General features: G+C 36.8%; 2 protein-coding genes and 2 long non-coding RNA genes across 4 annotated transcripts; 2 read left to right on the forward strand and 2 right to left on the reverse strand.

Annotated features, from left to right (window-relative positions):
- Positions 1-1153: 1153 nt before the first annotated feature.
- On the forward strand, positions 1154-8612 carry LOC144653337 (zeta-sarcoglycan-like). The gene is made up of 6 exons (XM_078513310.1): positions 1154-1279; positions 3572-3783; positions 4451-4555; positions 5006-5213; positions 5873-6069; positions 6720-8612. The coding sequence occupies exons 2-6, from the start codon at positions 3598-3600 to the stop codon at positions 6885-6887; spliced, it is 864 nt and encodes a 287-aa protein (XP_078369436.1). The 5' UTR covers positions 1154-1279; positions 3572-3597; the 3' UTR covers positions 6888-8612.
- Positions 8613-11065: 2453 nt separating this feature from the next.
- Positions 11066-19690, forward strand: LOC144653357 (dolichyl-diphosphooligosaccharide--protein glycosyltransferase subunit TUSC3-like). Its single transcript, XM_078513336.1, has 12 exons — positions 11066-11175; positions 12378-12547; positions 13655-13772; positions 13965-14047; positions 14413-14470; positions 14827-14967; positions 15855-15944; positions 17123-17186; positions 17510-17584; positions 18158-18248; positions 19161-19284; positions 19585-19690. The coding sequence occupies exons 1-11, from the start codon at positions 11092-11094 to the stop codon at positions 19174-19176; spliced, it is 990 nt and encodes a 329-aa protein (XP_078369462.1). The 5' UTR covers positions 11066-11091; the 3' UTR covers positions 19177-19284; positions 19585-19690.
- LOC144653365 (uncharacterized) lies at positions 17015-18274 on the reverse strand. Its single transcript, XR_013570727.1, has 2 exons — positions 18138-18274; positions 17015-17660 (listed from the first exon to the last, which is right to left on the reverse strand). It is a non-coding gene; the product is annotated as an uncharacterized LOC144653365 (long non-coding RNA).
- A 151-nt stretch (positions 19691-19841) lies between the features above and the next one.
- On the reverse strand, positions 19842-22406 carry LOC144653362 (uncharacterized). Its single transcript, XR_013570725.1, has 2 exons — positions 22265-22406; positions 19842-21963 (listed from the first exon to the last, which is right to left on the reverse strand). It is a non-coding gene; the product is annotated as an uncharacterized LOC144653362 (long non-coding RNA).
- Positions 22407-22428: the final 22 nt, after the last annotated feature.

Here is a 22428-nt window from a genome sequence, read left to right on the forward strand (position 1 = left end):
GTTCGCCTTTAATAAATCATTTGGATTGCTCAGTCCGTAAGCTTAGTGGATTAACGGAAATTTATTTCGCATCCCCCGAAGGCAATTTAATTTTAATGCAAGTATTTGCTTTCTGCATCGATAGAGTCGCGAGCAAATTTCTATACGGGGAGGCCCCGCCCCGAGGTCCCCTTTACCCCTTACCCTCGTGATACAGTGGAACCCCGCTTTTAAGCGGGCACTCCGATACGGAAAAAATACGGACACTCCGATACGGACAATTTGGCATGTCCCCTTGGTGTCCGTATTAATTATAACAGGGTTCCACTGTAGCATTTTTAACAGAAAAAGCAACTCTTTTGTATACCTTTCCATAGAAAATGGTACTCCCTTCACATACCTACAGTTAATCTACTGCATCTCTTTAACATTTTTACTCGAGTAACTTGTAAAATGCACAGATAAATCAACTGTTAGGTGCGGCTGTTCGATATAAAGTTGAATCCCGATAACTCAAACCTTCAAGGGAAATTAAAAAAGGTTCGAATTTTTCGGGAATCGGGGTTAGCGAGGGTAAAAATAAAAATTAGGAAGAAAATGACCCGAAGGGAAATCGAAAAAGGTTCGAGTTATTGAGGGTTCGAGTTATCGGGATTCAATTGTACTTTAAAACGTCCTGTTAAAACTTAAATGACAGTTTTTCCTACGTTTTAAAAGTCTTATTATTCTTTTAAATAAAATTCTTCATATTTCTTCATATTTCTAATTCATTTAAAAAGGTACCTCTTTCAGCGGAGCCTCCCCAATAAGTAGGTGTTTCGTGTTCTATTTGAAAATAACAGTTTTAGGTTCAAAAGGTTTGTTGAATTTTGATCCACCGTTTTACCGTTAAATGGTTGAAAAAGTGTTTTATTGGGAAAATTCAACCAAATAAAATCAATCGTTTCAACCTAGTTTACACGGTTGAAAACGTTCATCAACAAGACCAACTAAAAACGGTTTTTCCTGATAGACGAGCCAATACAAGAGAATAATTTCTCAAAGATGTCTGGATGACATAAGGTCCCGGGAATATCAGGCGTGAGCGTGAGTGAAATATGAGAAGGAAAGAAAATACAAAAGAAATATGGGCGCGAAAAAAGTACACAGCTTGGTAGCCTAGCCTCCAAACCACAAAATACCTCACGCTTCGCTCGTTCCCTAACATTTGTTTACAGCAGATGCTGAAGGAGTTTGTCGTCTCTGTGTTCTGTCTGCAGCTTTCAGAGAAACGGCTTTTGATCGAAGGGAACTCCTTCAGGTAAGCAGTCTTTAAATTCATCGTGATGTTGTTGTTCTTGGGTTGACAGCGCGCGGAAAATGTGTGTATAAGTTCGGCACGCCATTTTCCTTTCGTAGTTTGGAGGTGCATGATTGCTTCTTCTGTCATCTAATTATACTAACGCAGATCTTGTTCGAGTAGCTTGCTTCGGCATTGATTGTCTTGCTAGAAAGTGTAGGAGACAGGTTAAACTTAAAACATAGGGTATATCTTCAAATATATCTGTCTTTTTATCAGGGAGCATTAATTAGAGTACCCGTTGGCAAGATATATCATCAAACACGACAACTTTACAACTTTACGTCCGTCTAAAATATCTGTCTTATCAAAATCAAAATAAAGCGAGGTTTTTTTCCGAGTCAAGGCTAATTTTAACCTTAAGATAGAGGTAACGCCGTTTACAGCTTATCGATAGCGTGATTTACTGTTTGTAAACAGTGAATTCCTTTCGCCGGATATAGGCCAGGGTGGAAGGAATTCGTTCGTATCGCCATTCATATCGTTTACGCCCATATTTAAGTTAAAGCCGCGTCAAAACTACACAGATTTCATTGTCCTTTATATGTGCTGCACTTTCATCGGATTCATCGCTTAGTACCCTACACAAGCCAGATTTTCCAGTTGGGTCTATTTCCAAAGGTAATTTGTAGATCTGTTCACTAATTGCATTACCTCTGTTTACATGTGTCACAATTAATTTTTCAAGTGTAATGCTGAGAGCATAAGCAGATTTGTAAGCAAGATGGAATTTCTTCTCAGCATATCATGCTCAAGCTGTGATCTTGGTTTTAAGCCTGATATGTAAACCCCCTGTGCATGTAAAAGGGTATAATTTCAGTGTTATAATTTTAAAAATGCTGGTATCCCTCACAAAAATCAGTAGGATATCTTGTAGACTGTGGAGTATTGATTTTTGACACCAGTTCAAATCAGTGTATCAGTGAAAACAGACCTGTCACAAGAAGTATCATTTTCTATCTGACTGTGAATTCATCAATTCTAAGACAGAGATGTCTTGCATGAATTCGGAACTTTATACATTATAATATATTAGATTTCAATTATTGTTAAAAGAATTGTTTTGATCAATTACCTTACTTAACTGACAGCCATTAGTTATATTGTATAAAGAATCAGTAATATATATTGCTCTTGCACACAGCACCAAGTTTTCTCTTCTAACCTGGATCACTAGCTATAGTCCGAGACTCACTTCAGACTAACTGGTAAAATCAAGTGTGAACCTGTTTTCTAAAAACCTTTTACAGTTGAAAGCCACTTTAATTTTGTGGACAGTGTTTTTAGTCTCTTTTATACATGTAGCTCATACATTTTCTCTTAAATTAAAACCCACCTGAGTGATACGGATGCCACGTTATAGGACTGCAAATAACAGTTGGTCATTGGATAATAGTTGACCAAAATTTTCTCATGTAATCTCAACCCTGGTCAGACATGTCATAAAACGATTTCTCTTTTTCTATGAAATGGATTCAAAATTGAATTAAAAAGTACCCTGTTGTTAACGTGCATTATTCGGTGACAGGATGAAATGAAAAAAGAAAGTAAAGTACAATATTATGTTATGTCTTGCCACAATGTATTTAAGCATCAGCAGTTACCTAACCTTAAGGTGTTTGCGACATGCCATATACAGTGTCAATGTGTTCATGTAATGATTTTATTAATATTATCCCAGTGAATATTAATACTGATACAGGGTCCCCTACACCTCTTTGCAAAATGGAATCACTTAAAAATATTTGGCTTTTCATGTGTCATGAATTATTCTAAAAATGTTTTCAAATTCACACAAAAATCATGGCGATCCCTGTTTAGACTGTCATGCTCAGAAGGTGTTAAACAGGATACTGTGTCTGTCAAGATCACACGCATCAAAATAGTAGTCTGGGAGCAATGCTCGCAAGCTAGCAAAATAGCTGACGAAAGTTTCATCTGTTAAAAACCCAACCACAGAGCTAAACAAAGATGAACATTTACTAGAACTTACTAAAAAATCGGAAAAAAGAAGATGATTCACGATTCATGTCTTTTTCAACTCTTTGTTCACAGGCCACAAATGAGCTAAAAATGTGTTCTTGCGCACATGAAAAGATCTTAAAATTGGGAATCACGCATCACAAAAAAATAAAAGCCCAAATCATGTTTCAAGGCAAAATAAATAGGCGCAATAACGCTTCACGGAAAAAGTAAAGGGGAGTACCCTGCTAATAGAGGTTGTAAGAAATGCTTTTTCCTTTTTTCTGGCAGGTAGAGATAAGTAAAGGCTGATCAAAATGCCAGCACAAGCAACAGATGAGGTGGACTGGAATAACCAGGACCCAGCAACTGTTATTTACAAGATTGGCATCTATGGCTGGAGAAAACGTTGCGTCTACTTCCTTATTCTACTTATCATGGTCATCACCATCGTCAATCTTTCTCTCGTCATCTGGGTCATGAGAGTTATGGACTTCAACTTGGTAAATATCGTTAAGCTGGTCGTTCTAACTAATTGAACATGTTAAGTACTATAGTTGAGCCAATGTAACCTGTTCACACCATCAGAACAGGTTTACAATGTAAGGGGTGGTGAATGGTCCTTCAAAAAATGCGTCTCGAAAAGCTTTAGCAAATTTCAAGGGGTCTTGTTGTCTCAAATTTTTCTTTGATGCCTTCTCAGAGGCTCGATTTCTTTTGCAAGGCTAAAAGGGTCTTGGGCTCTTAGAAAAGATATCAGTCTCGCCATCTCGCAAAGTCTCACATTTACCATACGACACCCCTAATGTAGTTAGGTGGATGCGCGGTGGCCTAATGGTTAGTGCACTGGACTCCAGATCGAGCGGTTCGGGTTTGAACCCTGGCCGGGGTACTGCATTGTGTTCTTGGGCAAGACACTAAAACTCTCAGTCACAGTGCCTCTCTCCACCCAGGTGTATAAATGGGTACAGGCGAATTTACTGTTGGGGGGGGGGGGGGAAACCCTGCTATGGACTAGCATCCTATCCAGTGGGAAGCAGAAATACTCCTAGTTGCTTCATGCTACGGAAACCGGGATGAGCTCTGGCCTTATGTGTCACTATGAAGTTTATTCTAAGTATAGTAAACTATGTTTAGTTTTGTTTTGTACAAGTCCTGTTCTATTTTCAGGATGGTATGGGCAAGCTTAGAATAACTGATCAAGGTCTGAAACTCTATCATGGTGAAGCGGAATTTGTTAATGAGTTACGTGCAAACTTGATACGACCAAGTCAGGTAAGGTGTAACTTTGAAGGCCTGTAAATATAGGCTTTGTTGAGGTAGCGTGAAAGTCCATACTGGGAAAGTATTGGTTGAAAACCAAAGTATGTATCTCCAGTTTATGGATTAATCTAAGTTCAATAGAGTTCAAAATTTTTACCGTGATATATGTATATCGATCGCTCTTTCTTTGATGATAGAAATTAATGCATCCATTGTTGACGAAATACAGGCACCAAAGTTAAACAAAGTTAAGTTAGGCCACTTTTGTAAAAGGCTAAATGAAATTTTCTGGTATTTTTATTTTTATTTTCAGCAAACATGAAAAAGATAACATGAGTGCATCATTTCAGAAGTCTGTATTTTAAAATGTTCCCTTTAATTGTGGGCCAGTCTTTTGTAAAAAAAAAAAAAAACATGTTAAATTAATCATGACATTATCTGATTTTTAATCTTTGTTTTCAGAACTCCGAACTGAAACTTCAATCCACAGGCAATGTAACAGTGAATGCGCGATCACCTGAAGGAAACATCACTGGTCAGCTCTTTATAGGAAATGATGAAGTTGTGGCCAGAAATCAGAAGTTCTCCATAAAGACTGACCAAGGAAAAAATATCTTGTATGCTGACAAAGATAAAATCCATTTTGCAGCTGACAAGTTGGAGTTTTTAAGTAAGAGTTTTATTACTTCTAGGAAGAAAAATTAACAAATAATTTTTTTGTAAATTTTAATTCATGGTCATAAGTGTTAAGACTTGTTTAGACTTTCCTTATTTTAATTTTGCGAAAAAGGAAGGGGCAAATTTTGTGAGATTTATAAATTTTGTGATTGTGCAGAGAAATAGTGTTGAAAGGAACTAAATTTTGCAAAACATTTTCAAAGGTAGATGTGCATTAACAATGGGGTGGTCTCCAAAAAGGCTCTACAGATTTAAAATCCATATTTACAATGACATTTAACAGAACCCCAACTAAACAAAACTTTAAAAATTATGGTTAATGCATTCATTTGCTATAGGCAAGCATTTGTTATATGTCTTCTCCCCGTTGTATTATTCAGAGAAAAAAATGTGAACAAGGATAACCATAAATAAAGAAAGACGGTAAATTTTCAGCTCAGTGAATAAATGATGAAGATAAAAATGTGAATGTAAATTTTGTAAACTGATGTGACGGTGATGAAATTTTTAAGTTGTGTATTGAATTTTGCATCATCAATTTTTGTGATGACTTTTATCTGCAGTTGTTAATTTCACAATTTGAAAATCATGAAAAATTAAGTCCCATGAAAATTTATAACAGTGAGGTACAATACATATTTCAAATTTCAGGTCCCAATGGAGCTCATTTCAGTGGTTCAGTTGAGACAGAGAGCCTAAGGGCCCCTCCCAAGAAGGACCTGAGATTGGCATCCTTGACCAGGTCCCTACATATGGATGCTCCAGATGGCATGACCTTTAAATCTGCAGCTGGTAGTGTAGGCATTACAAGTTTAAAGGATGTTACAATCAAGTCCATTAATGGAAAGGTATGAATAAGATTTTTTAGCTTGCTGGCTAAATGGACCTTTTTTACGAATTGCTGTTTACCTTCGTTACATTTAGCGAGTCCTGGTGAAAAAAACTTTTTGTATAAAAATGAGTTTAATTTGTGTGAAAAATGAGCATGCAGGTACAAATAAATTATAGATCTTCAAATGAAAGGTTTCGCACTACATGTAACACTCGTTTTGACACAACTTAGGCAAACGACAACTCATAAATGGTCTATTGGCAACTGAGTAAAACATTCAGTGAAATGAAGGAACTTATACTGTCTATGATCAGGAGTCCTCAGCTGGTACTTTCTCATTGCCCTCCTCCTCGTCCTCCTCCTCTTTTTTGTATCAATAATATTATGTTACGTAAATTAATTTTAAGTTTTTATCTGGCAATAAAGCATGTTGTTGTACGATTGTGGTTTTTGTTAATTATTTGAAACAGTTCAAGGACCTTGCCTTTGTGTTCACTTGCAAGGAATAAAGGTTTTATTAATAAATTGAGCATTTTAAATTTTTTTGCTTTGAAGCAAAGTATACCGGTATCTAAAATATTTTTTCTTTCTAGTAAAGAAAAATATACTCAAGAATTTAACTGTACCAGACTTGTTCCTTTTGAATAATGTTATTTTTTTTTTCAGGTCAATCTGAATGCGCAACAGATTTCATTTAAAAGTCTGAGAAGTGGTAGTTCAAGCAGTGGATCACCTGATGGAAATGCCCGGGAAGTCTGCGTCTGTGGAAATACTGGAGAATTGTTTCTTGCCCCAGCAGGCAGCCATTGCAAAGTCAGCAAGATCTGTAATTGATGTGATCCAGGATTATTTTTGCAATGGGCATGCAGCTCAATATTTTCATGCACAATTTTTTTATGGAGGAAAAAATTTTGACTTCTCTGCTGAGTGCTCTAGCCGTTTATTAACTTGATCAAACAGAAGTTTCTATCTTTGCAAGCATGACAAATGTCTGGGATTTGAAACATATCAGTTTTTTTCGGGGCAGGGGAATTGTTCCTTTTGTTTGTTTGATTTGTCTCTCAAAGGGTAACAAGTAATTCATGCGGCACCTTAATGTGAGAGCTGCCACCTGACCCTGAATTTGAGACACACAAAACAATCCTAGGTTAATGGTCCAATAATTTTTGAGAAACAGTTCTTGAGAGATGACACAGAGGCCTATAATTTAGGAAGTGTATGTGTTATGGTAAAAGTGGTGGTATTTAAGATTGCCATGGACTACAGAGAGAAACCTGACCAAATTATCAAGCTTGGTTTATTGGATTGCTTAAAAAAATTGCAGTGGCTGTGTTGCAATTTGTTGTTAAGTTAAACTATTTCATTAAGTGAGAACACCTTTCTTTTTCTGGGTAATTTAAACCAAATATTTGCAGGCAGTTTTTTTTAAAATTTTAAAATCAAATTGGTTACCGGATACCCTCAAAAAGAGCAATACTGCTTAGAACAATGTTTGGCTCATTTTGTAATGTATTTAGAGTATGTATGTAACCATTTTGGTACCTCAGTTTTTGTAAACTAGGGTTATAAATAATCTTCACTTTGTTTTAGTGAAAAGAAACTACATTATTTATATTCAGGAAGTAGAAGAGATGTTATGTGTTTTCAAGGTAGTGCCTAGTTAATAGGTTTGTTATAACAATTCGGAGATAACTTTGAAGAAGGTTTAATACAGCCATAGATGTTTATGTAAGACGTTTTTACACAGGTTTTTATGCAAGGTTGAAGTGCAATACGTTAAGTGCTTGCACATTAATCCAGTTCTTAAAATATTTGCAATTTTCAATACAATTCAATATGATTGTTTATTTGAGTACTTTTATATGATTTGTTTTAAATAATTTGTTTAAATAGTTTTAAGGTTTGTATGGTACAAAGGAATTTAATGTCTCTTTTTAAGGATACCCCCAGTACCAAAGTGTTACAACCATACAGCAATAAACCAGTTTAATTTGTAATTTTAATGAGAGTAATTTTAATAGTTTTTCCAGCAATTTTTACTTAATGTCCTGTCTTGCACCTGAAGCATAAATGTGGCTAATGGCATGTTAATTTTGTTTTGGTTAAAACCTTATTCCAGTTGTTTAATTGGTTTCAATTAGTGGTACTATATATATTCTGGCGTATGTAGTTCTGTCTTAAGCTAAAGCTTATTTATTTTTAAGGGGTGCAGAACTTCTTTTATGGCAAGATGGAGATGCTCATAGTACCCTTAGAGATTGGAAACTGTTTTAAGGGTGTTGTATATTTTGAAATTTTCATAGTTGTTACAAATTATGGAGCCCTATAGGGTATCAAGAAATGAAATTAATTTTGTCATTTAATCATCTTGTCTGACTAGTACCTTAAGTCACCCCACCCCCTAAAGTAGGTTCTAGTACGTTACCGTTTCCAAAGCATCTCTGTCAAGTTATATGGTTGTTCCCATCCCCCATGGGGTATTAATAAATCTCATCATATATTCCAACTTTCACTAATGAATTTTCCAGTTACCTTAATAAAGTATTGGATATTTTGGTATCTTTGTGTATTGTTTTTGTTAACTTTTTTGTCCAGTGCTCAAGTGATAGGTCTTCTCCTCAATCTGCAGAGGCTTCTAAGGAAAATCTAAAATAGGAAGATTGAATAGAGGAGAAAGAGGCCGTGCATTCTCTAATTCTCTTATACCATTTTCTGAGCCTCTCTATGGGTACCCGCAGACTTCATTTTGTCGCACTCAGTTTTGTGCAAATCGTCGATGTTTAAGCATTTCTTCGTTTTATGGACTAAAACTGCGTAACAGTGTAGTCAGTTTTATTCACAGCAGAATATTAAATATCTCACTTTAGCAACAAATTGCAAAGAAAAATGAACGATTGTTTGGACTGATTTGTTGCTGACGTTGTTCTATTTGTTCAGCGTTTGATGATATCTATGACATTTATGTTCTTTTCAAGTTTACTTTTACACGACCCCAAAAGCTTGACGCTTTAAAAAGCTTCGCTTCAATGTTGAGGTCTTCGTTTTTTCGCGCGGTAATCATCGCGTCTTCGATTTCTTCGAAAATATTAATAGAGGGGGCCATTTTCGCCTAGTTCTGTCCCTTCCTTAGTGGCTTTGGCATCTTTGTGTTGTTGGGATTGCAAATATTCATGTCCTGCTATGAAATGTCCTCCTATTTCCCTCAGTTCTTTACCCTTCCCTTACCTCTTCCACCTCTCGTATGTGTCTCCTCCCCTATTCTGGGCTCCTGCCTCCCCCCCCCCCCACTACTACCACTGTGCTTGATTGTTAGACGCTACAAAAGAAGCCTCTGAAGAAGGAAGAGCAGTTTCAGGCGGCTGCAAATTTTCGGCTCTCAGAAGAATCATTTGTCAACAAAATTAAATTACTCTAACTTAAAGATAAAGTCAAAGTAAATCAGTGTATGAAGTTTAAAGGCTATACTTTCATCTAATGGGAAGTTACAGGGGCATTCATATTGCCAAAAACAGGTGAAAACGAGGCAAGGCAGGCCAGGGTGACTTTTTCCATACACATCTCTTAAATTTTAATGAGTCACAACTTTGCAGCCATTTAACCCAAAACACTGAAACTTCTCAGCAGGGGCGGATCCAGGGTTTTTCAAAGGGGGGTGGCTGTTTATCAATATTTTTGTTTAATATATTGTTCAAGCCCCAGTTTTTTCATATGGTGGCGGGTCTCAGGCTTTTAGGAAGTTCTTTGAAAGTGAAAGTGCTAATTTTTTGTTGGGTCCGAGGCCCATATTTCATAGGGCCGTAGGCTCGATACCCCTAGGGGGGTCTGGGGGCATGCCCCCTCAGAAAATTTAAGAAAGTTAAAGCCTCTTAGACGTGATTTCCGCGATTCTGAGAAGCTTTGTACAGCTGTCAATTAAGTTATTAAACCAATCTTTTTCTATGATAATTTGGGAAAATATTCTTTCCTCTGAGAAAAAGTCTAGTTCTTATGAAATGAACAGTGATTGAAATTTAAAGTTGACAGGCCACAAACTTACAGGAAAGAACAGATATGCGGTTTTTTTGCTCACCCACGTGCGTGGAAATTTTTAGCCCTTGGCAAAGTGGCGTAGGGACAACTTTGGCGGCTTTGCTTGCTTGTAAAATCGCTTCAATGTGAAAAAACGGTACGTAAACTCGCTAAAAAAGATGTAAAAAAATCATTCCAGCAAGGCTAAAACAATCCTTTAAAGGTAAAATGAATCTAATTTTTACACACGTTTTTACACAGTTATACACACGTTTTGTTACATTAAGCCAGAAGTTCGTAAGACAGGCCGGAAAATCTTCTATTTTGGAAAAATTGGCCGTCCTTAACTTTAAAAGGCCGCCTGACTATGAAAGGTGGATGGACATTGTCCTTATTTTCTATTTTAATATGTTTATTTTCATTTTTCTGGTAGATCAAGGGGGGTGGCTAGCCACCCAATCCATCCCCCCTGGATCCGCCCCTGCTCAGAATAGCATAATATTTCATAAATATTTAGGTGCCACCATCAGCGTTTTAAGAAACTTGACCAAACAACAGAAATGAATGACAACCATTTTTGCATATTAAAGGTCTCAACGATGCATATTTCGCGGGACTTATTAACTTTCGCGACATTCGCGACATTAAAAACGCTAAGGATAAATTTTCGCGGGTTTTAAATTTCGCGTTTTTGGAGAATCGCGAAAATTAAGTCCCGCGAAAATAAGTATTAAACAATATTTAGGTAAGAGCAGATAAGGGTGGGGCGATTAGTACGTAAGGTACCCTGTGGGTTTTTTTTTAAAGAAAAACTTAATTGGGTAAACACAATTACTAATGTCCCAGACTGTGAATACAAGGAGTTCAGTATCCCGTCTACAGCAATGGATGATTTTGCGAGATTTTCGCAGCAGGACGAAGCAAGTACTCTGCCTCGCGTGACTACAAATACCCCCAACCTACCCCCGCCAAAATAGAGACTTGTACATTCTCCAGACAGGGGTCTGGGTACTAGCATCGAAGCTCCAACATGGCGACTCGCGGTTGGCTGTTTTTCTTCGCTCTTTTCTTCTTCTTTTCTCTCTGCCATGGAAAGAAAAAAGTCACAAAAGAGGTATGGAACTTCTTGGTTGAACTTATTTTGTTAAAAGCTCGTTTAAGAAATGAAATCTTGCCCAAAATGCGAACGCTGTCAATGTTTCTCTTGGTGGTGTTGCTTTAGTGAGAAATGACAGACAAGTTTGTGCTATTGAAAGGACGCGGTAAACTCATTTCCTTGATTTTTCCCCCATTTCCGAAAGTTGCTTTTGTTATTTATCAGTTGTTTGAAATGTTTGTCAGTTGACTTGTTTCTCAGCAATTGCTTTTATATTCTGAATGTTCAACCGTAAAATTTCTGAATATTTTTATTCTTCTCGCTAATTTATTACTGCCCTTTGTCATTTTCTCGGTGATTTGTTCAGTTGCTGTCACTGAACACAGGAATAATAATATAATTTTTTGTTGTCGTCAACTTTAAATTATTTTGATTTATAATTCATCTTTGACAATTTTTCCTTTTTTCTTTTGTCTTATGCTGTATTAACTGTATGTACAAGTACCAACTTTTTAAGTTACCTTATAGACAGCAATATATTTAACAGTTATTCTGCAAAATCGTATGCAAAGTGCCTTGTATGGAAAGTACCTAGCTGACAAAAGTATAAGATGATTCGGCTAAAATTAGACAATAGGCCATTTCCGAGTTTTCATTTGCCTCTGTTTCAAAATGAGTCTACGTGCAAAACCATTCAAATGAAAATGAGTTTGATTTGCATGAAAATGGATCTGTAGGTGAAACTCATTTTCATATGAATGGTTTCGCACGTAGACTCACTTTAAAACAGAGGCAAAGGGTAACTCGGAAATGGCCTATTCTTTGCGAGATTGAGCAGGATAAAATTGCCACAATATCCGGACCTCACCATGGGTACCCACGGTCTTCGTTTTCTTTGCAATGTTTTTGCAAATCTTCGATTTTTTTTTAGCAGATCTTCAATGATTTGAACATTTATTCAGTGCAATTCAAGTTTTGACAGTTTTGACAATTTTGTATCTGAGATCTTGTTTTTTTTTCCTCGGTGATCTTTGTGCCTTTGATTTCTTCAGAAATATTCATAGAGAGGCTTATATCTCAATAGAGCTATGTCATCAGTACATAATTTATGAAGTCTTTAAGTTGAAGCTCAGATGCCTTTGATCAAGGGAATATACTGTATGAGCAGAGAAGACGCCTGTTTCTTTCTGCTTAAAATAGTTTTAATTGTGATTTTCTAGTCGCTGTTGGACACCAGAGTGAAACAGCTAATGGATTGGAACCAAAGGAAGCCTGTGATAAGATTAAATGGAGATAAATACAGAACCTATTTGAGAGCATCACCCAGGAATTATTCAGTTATCCTAATGCTCACAGCTCTTGCACCACATAGGCAATGCACCATTTGTAGGTAAGATATATTTTTTATGGAATTAATTATTAGTTAATAATTTTAACCTTGGTACAATCTGGTATTCCTTTGTTTTACGTTCATTATCTTATATTACCACCAGAACAAAGGAAAATACCATTTGAATTGTATCAAGGGTAAAATTAAATCACAACATATACTCCAGTGATAAATGAAATGCTGTCTTGGATTAGATGACACCAATGAAAACGTCTTTTCAAGTCTAATTACCTAGAAAATAAAGTTTCTGAGCCCCCAATAGGTGTTTGAACCCATGTCTTTCCAGATACCAGTTGGACGCTATGTTCCAGAGACTCTTGGTGAGCGAGGTGGTAATTAAAGCTCGAGTGGTCGTCATTTATAATTATGTCATCGTGTAACAATAGCAACACAGCAAAGTACTATTCAATAACTTTACAGGCTCAACTGTGAGCTTTTGTGGGTAGGTGCTTGATCAACAGCATTTTCTGGAAATACAGAAACAGTATAATTGTTATCTAATTGTAACATTCAAATCTCAAGACATAACTGATTAACCGGAAATCTTGTTTGATTTTTATGGTAAGACATAAAGTTAGAAACATAATCATGTTATGATTAAAGCTGGATCATTTATGAGTAGATAGACCCAATGCAAATATGGCGGCTGTTAATTTTCGGCTCCCAGAAAAATCATTTGTGAACAAAATTAAATTACTCTAACTTAACAATTAAGTCAAAGTTAATCAGTGTATGAAGTTTAAAGGCTATACTTTCATCTAATTGGAAGTTACTTACAGGGTCATTTATATTGCCAAAAACATAAAAACGAGGCTAGGCAGGCCAGGGTGACTTTTCCCATACAAATCTCTTAAATTTTAATGAGTCACAACTTTGCAGCCATTTTTGCATAAGGTCTGTAAGAATTGTTAAATGAGAGTTGTCAGCTGTCAGGTTCAAAGTTGATAAGAAAGCATGAGAGTCAAAAAAGAGTCGACGAGAGCATGCAAGATGGTAGTTGAACAATAGCTTGTCGATCAGAATAAACTACAGCTGTATTGTTCCCATTTTGACATGGACGGTGAACAGAAAAACATATGATTTCAATCTCTTTTCTTTTTCTAACAGAGAAGCTAACAATGAGTTCACGATCCTCGCTAACTCCTGGAGGTATTCTCAACAGTACTCCAACAAAGTGTTTTTTGCAATGGTTGATTTTGATGAGGGTCCAGATGTGTTTAATGCGGTAAGACTAGATTTATGTACTAGTTTAACCTTTTTTCGAATTTAAAAATGCCTACTGTATTATTTTGTTGTGATTTAAGTTTGTTTTTGGTTTAAAGGTTTAAAATCAGTTACAAAGTTCATGTATAATATTGTACAATGTATGTCCCCCTGGTCTTTAGCCTCAAGTTTACTTGTTATTGTTCCTTTGCAGCTGCGGTTAAATTCTGCACCGATGTTTATGCACTTCCCAGCCAAAGGAAAACCGAAGAAGGCAGACACATATGATATTCAAAGGTACAAGACTTTTATTTTGCAATGAGATTAATCAGACAGAGTTAACATTAAGCATTTTTTATTGGTACAGGCATGACCAAAAGGTTTAATAAAAATTTGGGTTTGTATCTGATCTAGAAATGTTGGTAAAAACGTATAAAACTGAATTTCCGGTAACTCTCTGCTACCTTCATCAGAGTTAAAATTGGTAGCTCAGAGAGTTACCGAAAATTCAGTTTTATACGTTTTTACCAACATTTCTAGATCAGATACAAACCAAAAATTTTATTATGTCAAACACTGATTGCCCTAATAACACCAAAAGGTTTGTTTTGTTTAAATAACAAGCTTGTGTTTTTATAGTGTTGCTTGTGTTTTCTTTGTAGAATGGGTTTCTCTGCAGAACAGCTGGCAAGATGGGTAGCAGAACGCACTGATGTAAATGTATGTAGATTGTATTTTAAAGAATTCCCTTTAGACTAGGTGTGAAGACTCATTGTGACATACTTTCAATACAATGTGAGTATCATTAGTAACCTCTTTGATAGCCTGCAATATGGGCATTTGTTGAGCAAGCGAGGGAGCACCATCTTGGATTCAGAAAAACAGGGGAGCTCTGGGGTGAGTGAAATAGAAAAAAAAATGCAGCCAAGGAATTATGGCAGCCAGATATGCAAACCAAGTTAATCCAGCTTGCCCAGTGCTTGCCAAAAACATGTTCTGCAGGCTACTTGTTTGAAGATGAAGAAAAACAAAACAGCACTTTTGTTATTAATTTGTTATAATTTTACTTTGTTTAGGTCAGGATATTCCGTCCCCCAAACTACATGGGAGCTGTGATAATGGGCTTGCTAGTTGTTCTGATTGGAGGTCTGCTCTATGTGCGGCGTAAAAACCTGGAATTCCTGTATAACAGAACCTACTGGGCAATTGGAGCTCTGGTATGTATTGCTCAACCACATGCTTTCCATTTTGGGTATGGGGCTGTAATTATGGTTGAGAGAACTGTTGATTGAGTAATTTTTCATTAATTTTTTGCACTAACATTTTTTTTCCCAGCTTCATAATTAATCAAAGGTCTCTATGAGACTACGGCTATTTTGCTAAATTTAATGTTTCCTCTATCAACAATCATGTCAGACTAACAAGTTTTGTCTTGGAACCAATCGGTAGAATGGACCACAGCGCACAGCAGACAACTAAAGCGAAAATTAAACAGCCTGTACACTTCCACAAAATAAACACATCACCTTTAATAAAACAAATCACATTTCAAATTAAAAGTACAACCTACAAGTCAACAACCAGCTGTTTAAAAAACTCAAAACACAAATCACATAGCTAAAATAGCAAATCGAAAACACATTGAATACTCTTGTCTTCGTCTACAATAATTGTAGTAAGTAATTATTACTGTGGTCCACCATAGCAAAAACTGTTCAGCGGTTTAATACCCCCTCATATATGACCGTAACCGAAACCAAAGTACTCAAAACAGTTACACGTCAGCTAATCTCTCCACAACATTGCATGACGATCTAAAATTGATAAACAGATAATGCTGACGCATTAATTTCTAATGACGTCTACATCACCCAAAGCGAAAAGTAATCCTTTGGGAAATTAAAATATTCCCTTGAGAAATTAAAAGTCCCTCGAGAGACATTACAACTATGTGCAGAATTCGGTAAGAGAGTGACAAGCTTGCCATCATTTCATCTATTTTACTTGTAAACAAACAAAATGTAAACAAGCAAAATAGCCGAAAAAACCAGGTAAAAAAGGTGATAGGTTTCAGCTAACATTTTTTTTTTTAAATTTCGTGCAGTGTGTAGTGTTTGCCATGACATCTGGTCAAATGTGGAACCACATTCGAGGACCACCTTATGCACACAAAAATCCACAAACAGGACAAGTGGTAAGATGTTACTAGATAATGGTGTCAAAACATGATTATTCAGTTCTGGTTTGAGCCTAAGGAAGTTAATAAAATTTAGTTATACTTTACCAGCAGTTACAGTTTATATGTAACACAAGTATAGACTAAGTTTTCTTTTCTATTAGCTAAGGGTCAAAAAAGGACCCTAGTTAGCCACACCTGTTTTTGTTGACATGTGGGATTGCGGGTATTATATCTCACGTAGAGTGTGTCTAAAGAGAAGAGATCACTGTGAAACTGCGAATTGTTAATCTTACAGACTTCCAGTAACACAGCTTGCAGCGATGCAATAAGATTATAATTTTCATAATTTTATTTTGATGGCATCAAGTTTGACAAGGGTCCTTAAAAAAGGCTCACAAATGAGTTACTTTGGTGGTTGGATCTGCCTTTTATGGGAGCGTAACTGGCCAAAACAACAAAAGTGAATGTGTTCCTTAGGATTGGATGTATGCAGAAACCCATAAGGGTTGAAACGTGTAACGCGTGCGCACAGCGCTTGAATATTCATTTTGCTAAATACCATATTTGGAAACACGAAGAATTTGTACGCGAATGCTTTTCACACGTAATGACACACCCAACATAATTTTTGGTTTTGCGGTAAGTTGCTTGAATTTCGACCTAAATAAATGCCGTAAATTTCTTACAGAAACTAAATAAATACATTAAGTGTATCGAAGCGAAGTTCTCCAGACTACTTCAAGAAGATGAAACAGCTGAGAATTTAACCAAATTAAACTTTATTCAACCAAGCTTGTTCAAAAACAAGATTACGCCATCGAGCGCGAGCTAGTGCGCGCTGTGAATTTAATCCAAATATAGTAATTTTGATTGGTCAAATGTTTCTCGTGATTTTCCAAATATGGTACTTAGTGTAAACGCTTTGTACTATGTGAATCATAGGGAATTACACGTTTCAACCCTTATGGGTTTCTGATGTATGTTAGTGATTTTTTATTTCCTAATCATGATTTATTTAGAATTGTGAAGATCTTGGTAAGTGTTGCTCGCATCGATTACCTTATGTTGACAGAAACTTCACCCAATTAATATTTGCAAGTCCTTCTTTAATAAGTACACCAGTTCAGGTACAAGTAATGCATAGTTTAATAACATCCACACTAACATGTATGTATTATTTTAATTGTTTTCAGAGTTACATTCATGGAAGTAGTCAGGCTCAGTTTGTTGCTGAAACTCACATTGTCATTGTTCTTAGTATCCTTTTTAGTTAACCAACCAAAATATTTACTAGATACATAATTACACATTTCTTGTGCTTAAACAATTCGTAGAAACCTTTGTAAAAAACTGTTTGCCGAATCCAAGAAAGTATTACTAAACATCATAATGATAATGGAAAATCTCATTTGCATGTGCTTTCAACACACATTAATTAACATACACGACTCCAAAAAAAAAAGTTTCATCAGAAGACCTCCTCAGTTGGTAGCCATATGCTGTAAACAGCCTGTAGGTCAGCAAGGACCTCATAGCCAGTCACTAAAGATCTTTCATTGATCCTTAACTGGTGCTCAAAGATGCTCTTTATGTTGCTGGCATGATTCTTCTCAATGAGAAGGCACTTGAAGTCAAGGAGGTTGGAAAGCGTAGAAGTGAGTGCTAGAAATGTCTTCTGCAACTTCTTGTATGTTGCAGTTAACTTGTGTACATTAACATCCACATTTTCTCCTAAAAACAAAACAGACAGAAAAGTTCCATTTCAGTCTGAATTCTGTCTCTCACAATAAACAGTGGTTGAACCAATTGTCATTTCCCTTGGATTTCTTCACTCAGTTGAACAAAGTAAATGTAGTCCTTATTTTTTGTACTCCTAATTTCTCAAATCAATTTTTGTTTCCCTCAGAGGCTTGAAGAATTGATACATGTAACATGTGAACTGTGGCTGATTTTGCATTCAGACTGGCACCAAAACATGTTAAAATGAAACCCATTTCCCCTTTACATTGTTCACATTCAGGCGGCCATTCCTCCCCCCCCCCAACAAAAAAAAAAAAAAAAAAAAAAACTAGCCTGGTTCTTTTGTGTGTTTTTTTTGGCAATCAAATCAAATCTTTTTTAAAATTACCTTTCCTAGTGTAAGAAGGAATGTCTGCATGCAGTCTATCATTGAGTCTGCTGACAGCTGTCAAAAATTTGTCAATTTACCTTTGATCTTTGCTTTCCAGTTGTAGTTATGGTTGGTTTAGGTCTTGTGGTGCTGTTCTTCAGCTTGTTGCTGTCTGTGTTTCGTTCCAAGTATCATGGATATCCCTACAGGTAAACATGTTGTATCATGCTTGTACATCACTCTCCTCTGCAGAATTTATTTTCTCGATGTTTACACCAGCAGTTGATGACAGCTGAAGAATATCTGACAAGCAAACAAAAACACAAAACAAAGGAACAAAAAAAAAAAAAAAAAAAAAACAAGGAAAAACATGAAACCTTTTTACATGAGAGTATGAGAATACAGTCAAACCTCCCATAAGTGGACACCCTTGAGACCAACAAATGTCCACAGGTGTCCACTTATGAGGGGTTAACAATGTACTGCTTGTATGTAGAGGGGAACCTAACTGTGTGTGCCTACAGAAGGTTTTCGTTTGTGGAGGTTCGACTGTATGGACAAAAATTGCCTTCAGATTGAAGGGAACTGTGAAACAATGGTTTCGTAAAGTAGAAAAACACTACTGATGTAGTTGATAGGTCTAAATGGAACAAGGGTGGGTAAACTGGAAAAATTGAGACATAAGAAGATGACCATCCATTGCATGGCTCCTTCAGTTCTTCCTATGGCCTGCATGTAGCTGTACATGAGCTATTCCTTCTAGAACGTATTGATTTTCTCATACGTCTAGGACTTGATCAAGTCAATTTTGTCTTACTAGAGTTTTGTTAATTCTCATCACCTATCCACTTGTAAATGTTGAAAACTTGTAGTTTAACTTAGATCGTCAGTTTTAAGGCCCTGATGGGCCCGATTATGAAAGCTTCTGGATAAATCATTAGTAGATGGCATTGTTGGTTTTATTGACATTTATCCAGTGGATACAATAGTGTTATCCAACTTTGGGCACCCTGATTGAAAGGTTCTTGTTTGACGTTCTCTTTTTAATGGAAGTGTTTTATGTTCAGAAGATGACTTAACTCAACCCTAATATTGCACTTTTGTTTTTGTTTTAACACCAGTTTCCTCATCAAGTGAGGTCAAGGCACACTCTGACAAGGCTTTTACCCTACAAGCACTGCAGTGCAGGATGAATAAACTTTTGTTTTGCTCATTAAAATAAGCACATAGTTAACTGTAAACACATACCGTAAAATTCCGGTTATAAGCCCCCCCGGTTATAGGCTCATCAACCTGGAAACAAAAAAATACATCCGGTTATAAGCCCCCCTCTACCGGATTACAGTACTGAACAGGGCTAAATGTTGCTTTTTTGCGTTTTTAACTTAAAAACGTATTTCGATCAACACTCCCGAGGCTCGTTCCGAAACGTTTTTTTCCTTCCGCTTATAAGCCCTCCCAAATATAAGCCCCTCCGCTTATAAGCCCACCCAAAAACCCTTACGAAGTTGTATAAGCCCAGGGCTTATAACTGGAATTCTACGGTATCTGTAAGCTATACCCTAGGCAATTTTTAAATTTCTACTTTTAAACTGTTATGTTTCTAGACTCATGTTGTGGAATAAAAATTCTGTTTGGTTGCCACTGCTAATTCTCTGTTTGATCAAGTATCTACATAATGTAAAATGTGCAAGCTGCAGTGTATGAAGAAACATGGAGATCAGTACATGAGCGAGGGCAGTTAAACAACCCAGTACTCAACCCTCGAAGTTGTGACCATTTTAGTCACCATGGCCACAAGAAGTTTGGAACTGGTGACTAAATTGTAGAACAAGTTGCCATCCTTGTGACTACAAGAGGACTGCTCCGAAGCTTAAGCAAACTATCAGCTAAAATCTGCTCAGTATGTTTTGGGCTCACTTTGAAAAATGAGTTGTTTTGTTATTAAAACCTACTGGGGACCAGTACCACAACAGTTCTGGGGCTTTTAAACTAATTTTTTAGGACTGAATTTATAATTAAGGAAGTTTAGTGGTTAGCTGAACGGCACTCGCACAGTTGGTTGGTTGGTCCATCAGCTGTAAACATTTTTTGCAACTCCGCTGACCAGCCGATATAAAGAAAGAGTGTAACAAGGCGGCCATATAAATTAAAGGCAGTCTTTTAAACTGAAAGGGGTTTTACAAGGAAAACAAAAAGCAAAAAACAAAATGCGGCTGACAATTATGTGTGGAAAGTATTCTACCGCCGAAAAAGTGGACATTGAGAGCCGCAAAAGCGATGTAACAATCAATCTCTTTGGTATTTATCTGTCAAGCTAGCGTCGTGCATGCAGGAGCATTTGAAAACTAAATCGGGTTTCACATAAGCTTCATTAACAATGGATCTATCTAGAAACCAGAGCGTTGGCTAAAATCGAGTGCGTGGCTGCTTGTTCGCAAGAAAAGGAAAAGCTTTTCAGATGAAACAGCACAATTACATTTGTACTTGAATCAGTCTATATGTTCTGATATATTTATTTACAGCGTTATTACTTAACCGACAGCTTACATGTAAATTATTCTGCAATGCATAACTACGGAGGGATATAGTAAACAAACCATTTTATTGCTACGGGTTAAAAAAGAAAAAAAAAAGAAAAAAGGAAAAAAAAAGTGTCTCCTCTGGGATTCAAACTCACGACCTCGCGTAAATTTCCATGACCTTAATTGCCATTAATTTGGCCCCAATTTTGCGTTACAGTCCAGACCCTCTCTTTCGTGTTAATTTCCTTTATTGGGAAGAATTTTTCCTTCAATTCTCTCGTGTTAATTTCAAATACCTTGATTAACACAAGCATTAATTTCCTATAATCAGGTAATGTTTTGGGGAATCAGCTTTTTCCTTTATGCATGAAAAAAAAAAAAGATTACACAAGAACAAAGTAATACCGCATTTTGAATATGTTCAGCAAAAAACAGACATCAGGGAATCAGTTGGGCACAGCTAGTGCTTCCTGTGCCCATTATTGAACAAGTCAAATGTTTCAGAGGGTTGCTACTTTCGGGGGATTGGTTACATTCAGAACTTTATGATGTTGGCCAAAGTACCCTGACAAAAATGCTGGTGGTTAACCTGCAATGGACTTGCATCCCACCGAGAGGGGGTATCAATTTCTGCTAGTTCAGAATTTCCACGAGCCCTGGAAGCGAGGGAAATCTACTCATTCTTGTGCCCTGATTACTTGATGGCTACAAGTGTTCTTGTGTTACCAAGACTTTCAAATGTTACTCAAAAAAGTAACAAATGTATGTTATATCCTAGCTGAAAAGTTAAGATACAAGTAACTCCCCCCCCCCCCAAACCCCTGGATGTTGTTGGCTAGAGCCCTTCAATAGGCTTCTTTCGATATATTAAAATTCAGCTTGGTAGCGAGGCCTAGAGGACACAAACAAAATAAGTTTTACAAGCATGTTTATTCATTTCTTTTGTTTGTGTCCTCTAGGCCTCGCTACCAAGCTGAATTTTAATATATCGAAAGAAGCACATTCAGTAGCATTATAGGCATGCAATATGTACAGAGTTCTACAAAGCTGTAGCCTTTTGCACACACAGGCATTATAGGCATGCAATGTGTGCAGAGAGCAATGAAGCCCTTTGCACACATTGCAGGCCTATCAGACTACCATAATAGGCATGCAATGTGTGCAGAGAGCCAGGTAGTTGTAGCCCTTTGCATACACTGCAGGCCTATGATACTAGCATTATAGGCAGGTAATGTGTGCAGAGAGCTATGAAGCTGTAGTCCTTTGCATGCATTGCAAGCCTATGAAACCAGATAATAGATTATTGATGCTTTACTTACAAGATCCTTTTAATACTGAATGTGTGCACACAGCATGATACAGTTTTCTTGTGAATGATCCTTCAGGCTTGTTATCACCTCTTCAATGAGACCAAGATCATCATTAAGTAAAAAGCAAAATAGACTGACTGTTCACAGTCCCCTATTTTACCGTGAAGTAGAGATCGATCTTGAGTTCCATGGGTTGCTAACTTGGTCCCTGAACGCCCGTGAAAACTGGGGAGAATACAAAATGCCTGTGCACTATAAACACCCAGCAACCTTAACCATGAGGTTTTTGCACTTTCTCCAGTTTTCCCTTGCATTCATGAACTTCATGGAAAAATAGGGGACTGCGAAGAGTCTAAAAGCAAAATATCAATAAGGTATTCACACACTGACCTTGCATATCCAGTTGTATTTGTACGTCCTCTCGACACATTCGTTCAGGTAATGACACCATCTCCCGTTCTCTGTAACGCAGCCTGTGCAGTATACTCTTGCTTCTGTAGCTTGCAGTGATGTTGTCTGGCTTCCAGTACATGGTGATCAGCACACAAACATGT

This window comes from Oculina patagonica, chromosome 5 (assembly GCF_052425735.1).
Source record: "Oculina patagonica isolate OP01 chromosome 5, crgOcupat, whole genome shotgun sequence".
NCBI lineage: Eukaryota > Metazoa > Cnidaria > Anthozoa > Scleractinia > Oculinidae > Oculina > Oculina patagonica.